This window comes from Siphateles boraxobius, unplaced genomic scaffold (assembly GCF_051911475.1).
Source record: "Siphateles boraxobius isolate OS27281-9 unplaced genomic scaffold, OSU_SipBor_1 29, whole genome shotgun sequence".
Taxonomy (NCBI): domain Eukaryota; kingdom Metazoa; phylum Chordata; class Actinopteri; order Cypriniformes; family Leuciscidae; genus Siphateles; species Siphateles boraxobius.
In genome coordinates, this window is record NW_027508908.1 from 2,161,052 (window position 1) to 2,175,880 (window position 14,829).

General features: G+C 36.2%; 1 protein-coding gene across 2 annotated transcripts in view; it reads right to left on the minus strand.

Moving 5' to 3' along the window:
• The window catches only part of abca1a (ATP-binding cassette, sub-family A (ABC1), member 1A), a 44,542-nt gene that overhangs the window by 12,532 nt on the left and 17,181 nt on the right, over positions 1-14,829 (minus strand). The window contains exons 9-35 of one of the 2 annotated variants that reach the window (XM_077246041.1): positions 13,939-14,182; positions 13,699-13,838; positions 12,056-12,172; positions 10,837-11,031; positions 10,016-10,221; positions 9,746-9,922; positions 8,671-8,893; positions 8,365-8,586; positions 7,216-7,420; positions 7,004-7,117; positions 6,703-6,874; positions 6,479-6,610; positions 6,243-6,382; positions 5,316-5,453; positions 5,000-5,232; positions 4,805-4,877; positions 3,318-3,520; positions 3,174-3,222; positions 2,971-3,084; positions 1,883-2,031; positions 1,672-1,796; positions 1,489-1,587; positions 803-992; positions 587-681; positions 466-498; positions 262-367; positions 53-127 (exon numbers count right to left, since the gene is read on the minus strand). In XM_077246041.1, the coding sequence (XP_077102156.1) occupies positions 53-127; positions 262-367; positions 466-498; positions 587-681; positions 803-992; positions 1,489-1,587; positions 1,672-1,796; positions 1,883-2,031; positions 2,971-3,084; positions 3,174-3,222; positions 3,318-3,520; positions 4,805-4,877; positions 5,000-5,232; positions 5,316-5,453; positions 6,243-6,382; positions 6,479-6,610; positions 6,703-6,874; positions 7,004-7,117; positions 7,216-7,420; positions 8,365-8,586; positions 8,671-8,893; positions 9,746-9,922; positions 10,016-10,221; positions 10,837-11,031; positions 12,056-12,172; positions 13,699-13,838; positions 13,939-14,182 (3,969 nt within the window). The remainder of the gene's footprint in view (positions 1-52; positions 128-261; positions 368-465; positions 499-586; positions 682-802; positions 993-1,488; positions 1,588-1,671; positions 1,797-1,882; positions 2,032-2,970; positions 3,085-3,173; positions 3,223-3,317; positions 3,521-4,804; positions 4,878-4,999; positions 5,233-5,315; positions 5,454-6,242; positions 6,383-6,478; positions 6,611-6,702; positions 6,875-7,003; positions 7,118-7,215; positions 7,421-8,364; positions 8,587-8,670; positions 8,894-9,745; positions 9,923-10,015; positions 10,222-10,836; positions 11,032-12,055; positions 12,173-13,698; positions 13,839-13,938; positions 14,183-14,829) is intronic. The other variant, XM_077246042.1, reaches the window with a different exon arrangement.

Below are 14,829 nucleotides of genomic sequence, written 5' to 3' on the forward strand. Positions count from 1 at the left end.
TATGTCTGTATAGTCAGAGAAACACATCCAGCGCAGAATGTAGTGTACACACCTTTACATTGTTCTTGGTATCAAGCCCATGGATAAAAATCGACAGGCTTCCCATAAAGCGGTCAGCTGCGGTACCCTATGGGTTGCAAAACAAAGACAGGGTTAAGGCAAGTAAATCCCAAACATTGGAAAACAACTGACTCCAATATGGGCCCTAGTTGATGTTCAAACACGGTAAACATGAGCGTTAGCCGATAAAGTTAGACATACCGCTTGAAGACTGAAGCGTTTACGAATGTGAGAGATGGCATCGGTGATCTCATCGCCAGGGGGGAGGGCCTGCGAGCTTCTGGCACCCAATGAGAATCCACCATACCTGTAAAACAGCCAATGAGAAGAGATTTGAGGTTCAAATCTAACCCTTCTTTATTATTATTTTCCTCATCAATTTCAAATCTGAAGTGATAAGCATACCTGAATTCGTTGACCCAGAGCTTGTTCTTCAAGCTGAACAGACAAAACAAGACTGAGTTAAAGCACTGCCAGGAAAATGAAAACCAGGAACTCTTTATTTTACTGGATTTGCTTAACCCACCTTTTCCCAATAATCTGTGCGTATGTTTTCACCAAGTAGTCAGACATATTTCTGCCAGTCAGATTCTGCAAGGTTTCAGCAGTGGTGACTTTAATCTAAGGAATATCAGAAGAAAAAGCCAATGAACACATTGTTGTGCTGTCACTGAAACATAACGATACAAATATAAAAAAATAGCGCTATTGAAGAAGTACAATATTTGGTGAATATCTCTACCTGTGGGGGCGGCAGACCTCCTGCTCCCGGCGGACACTCCGGAAGCATCTTTTTCCTTCCTTCGCAACTGCACTCGCACATGGGCGATGGGTTTTCCATACTCCAGTTCCCGTTAAGGAAAATGTCCTGAACGGTCTCAGGAACCTCTGGAACCTCCCAATCTCCATCTTTAATCGGACATGATTTGCTACTGTTTCACACAAAAAATACATAAATAAATATTTAATGATTAATAAATAATTATTATTAATAAAAATGTTTCCAAATTGCACACTACATTAAATTATAAAAATAAAAATAAAATTCACAAATGTAAAACTTTTTCAACTTATTAGATAATCAAATATATTTATGATCTCTCTATAAACACTCAAAATAAACATTTTCAAAGTCGATTGTCAATAAAATTAAATAGAAGCATCTTCTACACTGTAAAAAAGTGGCAACTTTTACCCATAAAAATACATTTTGTTGTTATAAATGAATGTATTTAGGTTGATTCAATGATGCTAAATTATATTTTTGGCTTGAATAAAACCAGTTAATTTAGATGTTATCATTTTTTGGGTTACCGTTCCAGTGTAAACTGTGAATGAAATCATTAATATCTCTATCTGAGAATGCCAGCTGCTCTTTTTAATTTGGACTACAGCAAAGCAATATGAGGAGAAGGTTTGAGGACTCACACATCGTTCTGCTGATCTGTGCATTGTTCGTTGTAAGCTGGACTGTCCATCAGAGCTTCAAGTAAGCTGTTTGTATGCCTGTCCTCTGGTGCATCATTGCTGTAGTGAGAAACCAATCATTAGACTCTCAAAGACTCATGGGAATCAAACCGCAGACTTGAGTGTGTGGATGGTAGCGTGTACCTGAAGAAGGCGAACTGCTCCTCATACATGCTGGGCTCCAGAGCGAGACTGGGATACTTTCCAAACGGAGGGACAATGAGACTGAAGACCAGGGCGATGCACACGAACACAGCCGGAAGAACGATCTGGAATGATACGTTTTTTTAAGGACATAATTAGGAATTGCAAACACAGGAAAATCTTAAAATAGAATATTACATGAACAACATACCTGGGCAAAGAAACCTTTCCGGGAACGTCGGGCGTACAGGAAGCGTTTCCAGAGCAAAGCCACGAACTGCTGTCTCTTCAGACTCCAGCCCTTCACCTGGTACGAGCCTTTACCATCAGTGCCGCCCAACCAGTCCGTCTCACGTGATTCTGCAGGTGCACCAACAGAAAAAAGGTATAAAAAATGTTTTTTCATTTGACATTGTCTTCCAGTAAATAAGCACAAAAAATTTGGGTAGCCATATCTATTTCTCACTATTAACTAGTTGCTTATTACTAGGATATTGGCTGTTTATTAGTACTTATAAAGCACATATTAATAACTTATTCTGCATGACCATATTCCACATCCCTAATTCTACCCAATACCTAAACTTAACAACTACCTTACTAACTATTAAAAAGCAGTAATCAGGAGTTTATTGAGGCAAAAGTTGTAGTTAATAGTTAGTTAATAGTGAGAATTGGACCCTAATCTAAAGTGTGACCAGAATATATGTAATATAACAATAAACAGAAATATAATATGTATCTTTTAATACCGTAGTTACAAAGTTTGGGGTCAGAAATGTATACTATATTTTATACTGTATATTATTTTAAGATTTCTAATACAAAAAAAGCAATTTTTGCCTTCATATTCATCAAAAAACCCTAAAAAATGTATTATGGTTTCCACAAAAATATAAGGCTGAACAATTATTTTCAACATTGATAATGTTGTTTTTTCATCAAATCATTATATCAAAATGATTTCTGAGGGATCATATGACACTGAAGACTGGAGTAATGGTGCTGAAAATTCAGCTTTGATCACAGGAATAAATTACATTAAATTAAATTACATTTTTAATTTTAATAAACATTTTGAAAAAATCGTAATCATTTCAAACTTTTGAACTTTTGTACTCCAAATTAATCACTGAAAATATTCAGTGAATGAAAATATTTCAATATTAAGTCAAAATATAGTAAATATTCAATATATTGCCAAGCTATATTTTCTTCACGTGAACTGGCTTTATCTAAAGACATGAGATGATATACTCCAAATAAGTGGGATGGATGAAGGATGGGTAAAGTAACTACCTGGATCACCTTCTGAGTCATTGAGATCTAAGTCGTCTTCAGTAAAAGGCTTCAGGCAGCTCTGATGGTCCCCAAAAGCGTGTCTGCGGTTCCTGCGTGCTGGTAGAGTTCCGTCTGATCGACAACATAATGGGAAAAACATAGTAACTCAACGCGTTTCCAAAGACACTATCCAATAAAAAGAGAAATGTGTTCGGTTTTACCTGAGATCTCAACATCGACACCGCTGTCTTCTGCCACTTTGAGGAAAATCTGCTCAAAATAATCACAAACCAATTATTTTAACATTCTTGCATGGAATGAACTGAATTAAATGAAGAGATATTTGGTTTATCCAGTAATGGTACCTCTTCCAGTGTGGTGTCGGAGATGCCATAGCTGGAAATGCCGAGGTCGGTGAGCCGGTCGTCGATCTCATGGAAGAGCTCCACAAACTCTCCGGCTTTGGCAGACTCGTAAGGCAGAACGTACATGATCTCATGACCCATATCTTCAACGAGTCTGGCTGTAGGGACGTGCTTGAAAATCACATTGGAGATCAGGGAGACATCTGGAATATGGAAAGAGTTGAGAAATCATTCAAAACGAATGAATGAGTTTTGAACAACATGAGGGTAAATAATGAAAGAACTTTAATTTTTGCGTGAACTATCCCTTTAAAAGTGTATTAACTCTATATGCCAGTGCTATTTAGTATTATCTTAATTTTTGTCGAGAAAACTTGTAAGCACAGTCTTAAATGAGTTTGGAGTATGGGATGCACCTCAGATCCGAAGTCATGTGCGGCAGGTCTTAAAGTGACAGCAGCCTAATAAACCAGCTGCTGTCTGTCATTAATGTTAATAAAAGAACAAAAGACAGAGAAAAACAATCACTGCTTATACATTTTGTAGCATTAATGAATCAGAAAGGTGGAATTTATATTTAATTTATATTTTAAGCAGTGAAGACTGTGAAGTGTTCGATAACTTTGTAAGATTTTTGTATATTTCCTACTTGTTAGATCAAATATTTAAAATATACTGTCTTCATGTTGTTTCTACATTCATTTCGAGATTAAATGTGAAATTATTACAATATAAAATTATATTAAAAACGTTAATGTTAGGTGTGATTAATCACGATTAATTGCAGAAAAATGTGTGATTAATTATTATTTTGTAATCGATTGATAGAACTAATCTTAATATTTTCAGTTCTTCATTTTAAGCTTAATTTTCAGTAATTTTGTTATGTGCTTTTGTCATTTTTTAATATTACTATTTAGTTTTAATTTATCTTCATTTCACTTTTATTTTTGAGTTCAGTTTTAGTGCTTCAGCTTAAACTTATTTTAGTAAGTTGCCAAAGTAGCATTTCTAATTATTGCTTAGTTTTAAGTTTTCCAATTAATATTCATTATTAAGTTTATTTCATCTTCATTTCAAAACAACAAAAATTGTCTGAATAGTTTTAGTTGTAGTTGATAGGGACGTGCCCAAAGCCAAATTACTTATCCGGAAATGCACGAATAAGGCACGGAGAATCTACAGAGCCCCTTAAGGGACATGGTGATGGAAAAAATACGAGGTGGAAGGAGAAACTATATTTCATAACCTTTTGTGTTCACTCGCAAGCATTTGCTTTTCCCTGAGAAACAAACAGTTGACGGTAGCCATCGACTTCGATAGTAGGAAAAAAAATACTATGGAAGAGAATGGCTGCCATCAACTGTTTGTTTACCAACATTCTTTAAAATATCTTCTTTTGTGGAACAATCTGAGGGTGATTAAATGATGACAGAATTGTTATTTTTGTGATCTGTCCCTTTAACAATAATAACCCTGCTAAATACCTATGGTGGTGGTTTCGCTTTCATGGTCGCTGCCAAGCCCAGCATCAGAACTGCTCTGCGATACACTGTCCTCCTACAAAGACAGACAACATCACAAAATATGGCACCAAGAAGACTTCAGATAGGGTGAGTAATATAAATATGAAGATTACCCATTCCTTTATAGCCAATATGTATATTAAACAACATTCCTACCTTCTTGAGACTTGCTTTGGAACAGGAGACGGTGCTGTTGGAGGTGCGGCAGGAGCTCGCGGATAGATCGAAGTCTTTCTTCACCAGCGTCAGGTAGTATCCCGTTCCCAGCTGGGTCTTGAGGAACAGAGAGGAACCCACACAGCACAGCTTCCCATGGGAGATGATGGCGATACGATCCCCCAGGATATCAGCTTCGTCCATGTGGTGGGTGGACAGGATGATCGTGCGCCCTGAAGGTAAAACCACACGGCTTAAAGGAACGTTTCGGGAAGAACATCACGACAACGTTGGCTTAGACAGAACCCGCCTGTACCTGGACGATACTTCAGCAGAAGGTCCCAGATCCCACGGCGAGCGTAAGGATCCACTCCAGCGGTCGGTTCATCCAGGATCACAACCTTTGATCCTCCAACGAATGCCAGCGCTACTGATAACTTCCTCTGCATTCCTCCTGTAAGGACCATAACAGTTAGTTCTGTTACTGTTTCATACTTTTAATATCATAATATAGGGTTACACTTTATTTTAAGGTGCAATTGTTACGGTGTAACTATATATTTAAGTACGGAGTAATATTAAGCAAGTATGTGTACTTACTATAGGGTTAGGGTAGGATTAGGGTTAGTTGCATGTAATTATGCATAATTTACTGTTATTTCTATGGTAAGTATATGTAACGTAAAAAATCACTGTAAAATAAAGGGTTACCTAATATAGCTATATTTGATGGAAATTACAAAAAAGTTTATACAATACTATTAAAAAAAAATTTTTTCTTAAAGACTTTTAAATACGTTTATTGGACAAGGACACATTAAATTGAGTAAAAAAGACAGTAAAGACATTTGTAATGCTAAAAATTTCAAATAATGCTGTTCCTTTGCAAATTCTATTCATCAAACAATCCTGACAAAAATAGCTTCCCCAAAAATATTAAGCAGCACAACTGTTTACAACACTGATAATACTGAGGAATGTTTCTTGCGCATCAAATCATCATATTAGAATAATTTTTGAAGGATTGTGTGACACTGAAGACTGGAGTAATGATGCTGAATATTCAGACATTTTAAAAGACATTTTACCATATATTAAAAACAGTCATTTTAAATTATAATAATATTTCACAATATTACTGTTTTGACTGTATTTTTCATTAAATAAATGTAGCCTTGGTGAGCATAAATGGAGACACTAAAGACTGTATACTTGGTACAGCAAGATCTCATAATTTCCGCACCTGAGAGCTGGTTGGTGCGAGATTTGCTCTTATGAGGCAGGCCGAGGTCCATCACGATCTGCTCCATTTCCGACTTCACCTTCTCCTCAGGCAAACCCTTCAGACGTGCATAAAACCAGATGTGTTCCTCCACAGTGAGCCTAAAACACATAGACAAGAACACGGTCTAAATCTAGATTTTGTCACATGCACACAAACAACAGAGCTTCTAAAATGTGTTTTTGGTGGCAACATACATGCTAAAGAGGACGTTGTGCTGCGGACACACGCCCAGGTTTTGCCGTATAGCGTTCAGATCGGTGCGGATGTCTTTGCCCTGGATATAAGCAGTGCCCGAGGTGGGTGGGAACAGGCCAGTGAGGATAGACCTAAAAAAGCAAGAAATATTGAGCTTATCTTATTACATTATGCACATTATTAGCATCAGATGTTGTTAGGATATTGTGTTGAGATGTCTTACATGGTTGTGGTTTTTCCAGCGCCATTGTGGCCCAGGAAGGAGGTGATCTGACCCTCGTAAAAACCTAGAGTCAAACCATCCACTGCCAGTTTGCCGTTGCTGTAGACCTTCACCAGGTTCTCGATGTAAACACCTGGATCCAGGTGAGCTGGTTCCTCTTCAATGCATACAGCTAGAATATAAATCAAACCTCATAAGTCAGCGTTTACACACAATATTTTGATTTCACAGTGCACACATCCAATAGCTTTTGGTTAAACATATTCTTCTGAACCAAGTTCAGCACCAAGATTTTTAATACCTTCAGCGTTTTCTTTATTGTTGGTCGGCGCTGCTGTAATCCAACCACATTTCTCTCCACACCAGTAGGACTTGGTGAAAGGAAAGTACCAGGGACGTGGGATGCCATATTGGCCTGCGAGATTGACATTTTTTTTTTACACCATTAGAAACCTAAAAAAGCCATCCAATATCTTGAAAGCATGAATTATACATTAACCAAATGCCACTAACCTGGAAACACTGCTTCGATGTACCAGGTCATGATGGCGTAGAGCACAGCGTCGAAGAGCATGAGTGAGATGGAGGTGGTGAGGCTGAAGCTGTCCTCCTGCATGGGGCTGGAGAGAAGGTTACTCCACTGTATCCCCACTCCCTGCTCCTCGAACAGAGCGAAGTACTCGCAGCCGAAGCCGAACGCCACCGGAGACAACAGGCTCTGAGGAGAGACGGGCAGAGGCCTTCAGTGCGTCAGCTCCAACACACACACACACACAGCACAGGGCACGGGTTGAAAACAAATAATAATAATCAAGATAAAATAAATAAATAAAGATTACATTCAAATAAATAAGTAAATAAACAATACATCTAACAGGGCAATAATATAATGAGAAGAAAATACTGAAAATACTGCATAGAAAATAAACCTTTTGATTTAAAAAAAATTGTAATTAAGTAAATTTGCTATATTCAAATCAATTAATAAAATATAGATTAAATAAGTATAAATAAGTAAAGAAATATTAGGTTGTATAAGTCAATAAATAAATAAATGAATAAAATATGTACTAAAATAAATAAATAATAGATTTAAATGAATACATACAAATTTGATTAAAATAAAATAAGTAAATAAATAAATATAAATTAGATTTAAATAAATAAGCAAATAAATAATACATCGATACAGTACTATAATGAGTAGAAAATGTACTTAATTGAACAGAATAGAAAATAAATGTTTTAATTAAACAATTAAAACAAATAGACTCAAATAAATAAGTAAATAAATTAATAATGTTATTAAAATAAATAAGTAAATCATAAATAATAGAATATAAATAATAAAAATAAATGCTATTAAAATAAATAAGTAAGATTAGTTTAAAATAAACAAGTAAATAAATAAATACAAATAACATTAAAATAAGTAAATAAATAAAAAATAGATTAAAATAAACAAATACAAATTACATTATAATGAAGAAAGTAAATAAATATTTTTCAAATCTAGATATTTTTATAATATGAATTTTTCACACTATATATTGGGTGTTCATACAAGAAATAGACGCCTCACATGAGGATGATCATAGTTGGGGGTCCATGGCATCGGTCATTACTGTGTAGATGAATAACATTCACATAATTCACACTCACCGCTACTATTTTGGCACCAAAGCCCACATAATCCTGCCAGGCCACGCACAGCACATAGGGAAGGTAGAGGGTGAAGTATATGATGCCTCCGCAGGCCGCGGCGAGGTTAGCGCGTGAGAAAAGCGTGCTGATCAAGAAACACTGCATGATGGTCACAACGGCAAAGGAGGCCAGGAACAAGTAGACTACGCCAGGGTCACTGTACGGCAGGAGATTCCCCATCTGAGCACAATACAAGACACAAAACCATCTTGAATTGCTGTTGTAAGGGTGATATTTTTACTATACGAACGGAGCAATGCACACCTTCAGGATGAGCACCAGTAGGGCGGCGCTGATGAGCAGTGGTATCAGACTACTGATGAACCAGCTCAGCCACAAGATCCCATTATCCAAACCCATAATCCTCATGGTCTCCTTGAGCCGTGCTTCCTTCTCGTACACCACGCCCTTGATGATGATGGCCACCGAGTACATCCAGGCCAGAGTCATGAACAGAGGCATGGAGCGGCTCATTATCCGCAGGAAACTAGGGAAGAGGAAACAGGGTGGGTTACGTCTTCAGCATGAACCATATCCAAATGATATCTGCTGAGATAACTCGTTTAGGGCAAAAACAGCATATTAATGCACTAAAACGAGCTTTATTTTATTTTAGCATTTGTGACAATATTTGTGCTTTTATATGATTAAAGTATCACATTTTTCGGTTAGTAACATGCTAATGCCAAACTCTACTGAAATCAAATGTGTGGCTCACCAAATTGGTCACTTATTGCCTTTGAATGAATTAATAAAAATTACAACAAAAATAAATAATCAAATTAAATTAAAATAAACTAATAAAAACAGATTAAAATAAAAAAATATATAATTATAATAATGATTCAATAATTAATGATTCAATAATTTTTAAAATTTTTAAATCAATACATAATGAAACAAAATTAATAAAATAATAAAACAAATATTTAAATCAATAATAAAAATAGATTTATATAAATAAACAAATAAGTAAATAAATAATGAAAAATGTATTATAATATATAAAAATTAAAAAGATTGAAATACATATATAAACATAATAAAAATATTACAAATATATAATTAAATAATAAAAATGTAAACAAATAAAAGATTTAAATAAACAAATTTAAAAAAAATGTAATTTAATGTAATAGGAAATATTAATAAAATATATTTTACACATACTGTATTTAAAATATTAGTTTTTCCACAGTATAAATTGTGTCTTTAAGCACAAAAACATATAGCTGCCTTTTAAATTCAGATGGGGTCCCTCACTTGTTTTTTTCTGAACCTGATCATGAATGTACAGAGTATTAATTTAATGTAAAGGCTGCATTATGATGTTTCTTACACGTCGTCCACATAGCAGGGATAAGGCATCTGCTGGATGTAAACTCCAGTTTTCTCCTTGCTTCCCGTCAGAGCTCGTATGATCCCGTGTTCAACCACATCCTGCAGGTAAGAGAAGCCGCCCCAGATGTACCGCATATCCTCAAACGGGTCCGCTCGAGGACCGGGATCCCAATATCTACGGCAAACACAATCACATCATTCATTTTCTCCACACGGAAGCTGTACGGACCAATTCGTAGCATGATTAGACAAACGTAGCCTATCATACCCATCCTTGATCTTGTTAGTGCGCTCCACGTTATCAATGTCCATGCGTATCTTGTAGTTGATGTGGGGCGGCAGATCAGACGTGTTAGACTGCATGTCAGGAAACACTATTCCAGCCCAGAACTTGCGGTCGTCCAGCAGATGCATGGACTTGTTTACCAGACGTTCTTCATTAGCCACCGGCTCCAACTTATCCAAGTTCACACACTTGAAGGGAGGAAATTGAAAAGTTTATCAGAAAAAAGTCGGGGTCAGGTTAAATCAGTGATCCTCAATTCTGGCAATCAAATAATCTGGACCAATCCCCCCCACCCCCGCGTCTGAAAGGGAAAGTCCTACAAATGCATATGCAATGAGGTCAGCCACAAAAAAACAAAAAAAAAACCTTGTCCACGCTAATTTTGCACTGTGTGTCTTTAGTAAATCCTGACAGTAGTTTATTAACGCCAAAAACTGTTAGTAAATGTGGCCCTAAGTCACAAAATAATCAGTCAATCCATCTGACTTTAGACTGCAATGACTTGTTTTGGTGGTTTTCTGGTGGAGTGCGGCATAACTGATTTGTTACTGTAATTTAGTGGAGAACTGAGAACTGGTTCTTTCTGACAGGGCGACACACTGACCCAGAAAAATAAGACAGGCACTTAAAGCGTGGATTCGGTTTTCTTAGAAACATTAAATTGATTAGCAAAGATCACAAGACGCCTACATAATCCTGGTGATGCAGTTTTTAAAGGACTAGATGTAATCTATGCTCACATATAACAAGATAAAAAAAATTCCTAGATGGATGAATGGAGTTTGGTTTGTGCATATGTGTACCTCCATGAACCGAGAGATGGTTTGGATGGCCTGATCCGTCTCGTTGAACGCCTCTCTCCAGGTGTATGCCGTCCCACGAGGACGCGTGTCCTCTGAAGCCTTGGACAAGAAGCTGGACACATCCTCCACGCGCCAGTCTGTCCCGCTCAGCTTGGCATTAAAGAAGCGAGCGCTAGCGTTGTTCTGGAGGAGCGTCTGTTTGGGAAAAATTGCATTCACTTAATACATACAAAAATATGACGTAGCTACAGTAGCTGTAAAAGACTCACTGCCTCTGGTATTATAAATTAGTGAATCAATAAATGTAACAAAAAGACAAAATTGAAACAAAATAATAATATTTTTATACTATTTATAATTATACTTCGTACTGTGAAAAATGTATATCAAAGATGTATAAAATATTTGGAGAATATTTATTTTCAAAGTTTTTTTCTTACTCATTGCACTGTAATATGTATTATTTACTTGTTTATTTTAATCAAATGTTTATTTATTTTTATTTTAATCTAGTGCATCAATAAATGTTAACAAAAACAAAATGTCAACAAAACTATGAAATCAAATATATTTTTTAAATTGTATCACACATTATATACCAGTATACTATATATACTGTTAAAAATTAATATTATAAAGATCTTAAATGTCATAATGTCTAAAATATTATTTGGAAAATATTTATTTTTGGTTTAGTTTAATTATGTATTAAGTTTTTTCTACTCATTATTATATTGTACTGTTAAATGTATTATACATTCACTTTACTTATTTTAACCTACATTTTTATTCATTTATGTATTTATGTAATTTTTTGCACAACCTCGCATGAAAGTCATGCACATAGAACCTGACACACTTTTTCATTCGATTAGGCACAAATAGGCCCTTCCAATACTCCAAGGGTTTGAAGATCTCCACTAATAAGTATGCATCCCGCAGAGCGCCACACGTTGTGTGCCATGTGAGTTCAGTAGGAAGGTTAAAACGCAGTACCACTTACGTCCAAAAGGTGGCAGTGTGAAGTTCACACTTTGAGCTACTTCCACAAAATCATGTGATCAGAGGTGACTAACAGACTAACAGGAACTGTGTCTTTTGTGTGTGTGTGTGTGTGTGTGTGTGTGTGTGTGTGTGTGTGTGTGTGTGTGTGTGTGTGTGTGTGTGTGTGTGTGTGTGTGTGTGTGTGTGTGTGTGTGTGTGTGTGTGTGTGACGCACCCGCACAAGGTCCATTTCCTCACTGTTCTCCATAAAGCTCCAGAGCTTGGGTCTCATCTCTTCCCACATGCCCCCGAGGTCCCTGAGCACGCCGAACTCCTGAAACGTCTTATTGACCTGAGAGAAACAGAGATACAGTTAAACCGGGCTCAGACCTAAGGAGTTATTAATCCTAACCGACTGTGAAATCTGGTTGCAACATGCACATCTTCACCGATTTTCTTCTTTCAAATCTCAAACCTGCACACACAAGATTTGAAAATCGTGTCGCATCACACACTACAAGATACTCTAAGCACCTCACGTGATCTAACAAAATGGATACTGTGTCGCGGCAACTTGCTGTAGACATTATATGAGGAGACGTTATAAAGGCAGACGTGTTGTTGATACATTTCGACCAGCCGTTCCTCAATCTCCATCTGTTTCCATTTCAAAAGTTCGTCACTTCCGTCTCCTTGTAGACTTGTCTCTCATTGTGTATAATGGAAGTACTGATGTAATCACAGTCGTAATCATCCCGGTTCAAAATCCTAAATATCAAACATGTTTGATTTTGTCGGGGCGATGTGTCTGCGAGCAGATCGGGAGATTTAAGATCTGTTGATCTGTAACCGCATAACTTTACCAGAAAATCTGGGCCAAACGTCTGAAGCGATTGATGCCCTGGACGCGATTTTTCGGACATAAATCGACAAATATTGTATATATACTTCAGATATTTGCTCAAATATGGACATACTATTTCTCATGATATTCAAAATCTTGATCTACAGGTTTCTGCTTGAATACTCAAAATTATTTTTGTGGATGAATATAAATTGTGCCCACATATCTTTCAATTATATGAAATGAAGTTCCTTTGATAATTTTATCAATAATTTAAAAGGTTATTTTAAAATATTGTGCAGTGAAAAGCATCAACAAGTGTCCACAATACAGTACACAATACAAAACTTTTTTCAGGAAATATATAAATATTTTTGCATTTTGTTGCATTCATTTAAATAAAGTCAAAATAAAATATCATATAAATGTGAGAAGAAAAACCTTAAAGGAAAATCCTAAATGTTGCCTTGGCAGCTAATTCAACTCAAATAAAGTTTAAGTACTAAACTTACTAACTTACTAGCAAAAATATAACAAAACTAAAGCACATAACAAAATGACTTAAAATAAAACTTAAAATAAAATAAAAATATATATAAATATGTAATTCAACATTAATAAATACTATAATAGTATTTAATGGTGCTGTCAAATCGATTAATCGCAATTAATCACATCTAACATAAACGTGTGTAATTCTACAATATATAAACTGTATGTTAATATGTATATAAACACACACACACACACACATGCATTCACACATATAAATATATATTTACAAACTATATTAGATGTGATTAATCGCAATTAATTGATTTGACAGTTCTAGTATATAAATAATACAAATAAAATAACACTTGTTCTGATGACTAGTGTCCTGATGACATGATCTGATGATAATAATAAAATATTGAAAATAGAAAATAATACAGAATGAGTATGTGAGCTCAAATCTTTGACTCACAGAAACCTGGTCAACACTAGTTCAACATTCAGTATTTAACTCATGTAACATTCCTCAATCTCCTGACCTCTTGTATGATCCTCTGGGTGGCAGGAGTGTCGGGGGTGTACAAGATCTTTCCCATGAGCAGCGGCTTCAGAGCTCTCCAAATCATGCGCGATATGGGACTCGACTCCAGGCCCTTCATCACGTTGTTGCAGTAGGGCGCTAATGGAGAGATGACAAGTTTTTTAAACAATTTAACAGGGGACGTGACATATTTTGCATTCACAATTGAAGGAAAAGAGAGAATTAGGACTTGGCTCACTGGAGGAGTTGTCGTAAGCAGAAACGGGCTCGCTGTCGTTGTCATTGCCGTAGCTGCCGAACAAGGCCTTGTAGTTGTTATCCTCGTACCAGTTGAGGGACTTGATCTTCAGGCCTCCGCCCTCCGGGTGCCCGCAGACGATGCGGGACACGGCCTGATACACGTGGTTTGGGGACTGTGTGCTGTTACCCGTCAGGTACATGATCTCGTTGCGCATGTCCTGCCAGCTCTTCATACTGATAAGCTGGGAAACAATGAGACGAGTTTTATTACTTAAAGGTCCAGTGTGTAAATTTTAGTGGCATCTAGTGGTGAGGTTGTGAAATGCAACCAACAGAAGTTACGGTGGCCGACAGGAAAAGATGTCGTCGTCTGAGACGGCAGAGAGTAGCCAGTTAAGCAACGAGGTTTATTTACAAAGATAAATTAAAAAATGATATTTACTTAATTATTCAGTAAAACGATGTTATTGTGAATATTATTGTTACTTGTTCATCATTGTGTCAGTGTTTTATTCGCTGACTTTAGCTAGATTCTTTGCATTAAGACCAACATAGTAATGAAACGCGCTCTGTAGAGTAGTTTGTCCTTTTAGGGCTCCTGTAGAGACATGTCGAAATATTTCAATGTAAGGGGACCTGCGGTGTATGTAGATAGAAATGGCTCATTCTAAGGTGATAAAAACATAATAGATGTTCATTATGCAAGGTATTGTACACCACTGAAAACATAGTTATGTATATTATATTGCATTTATGTCAAAAGATCCTCCTAAATATTACACAATGCACCTTTAAGAGAGTCAAAAATGTTCTTCATTTTCAGTATAAAATCTATATTTGTATACACCAGGGTTCAAAAGTTTGAGGTCTGAAAATCTCTTATTCTCAC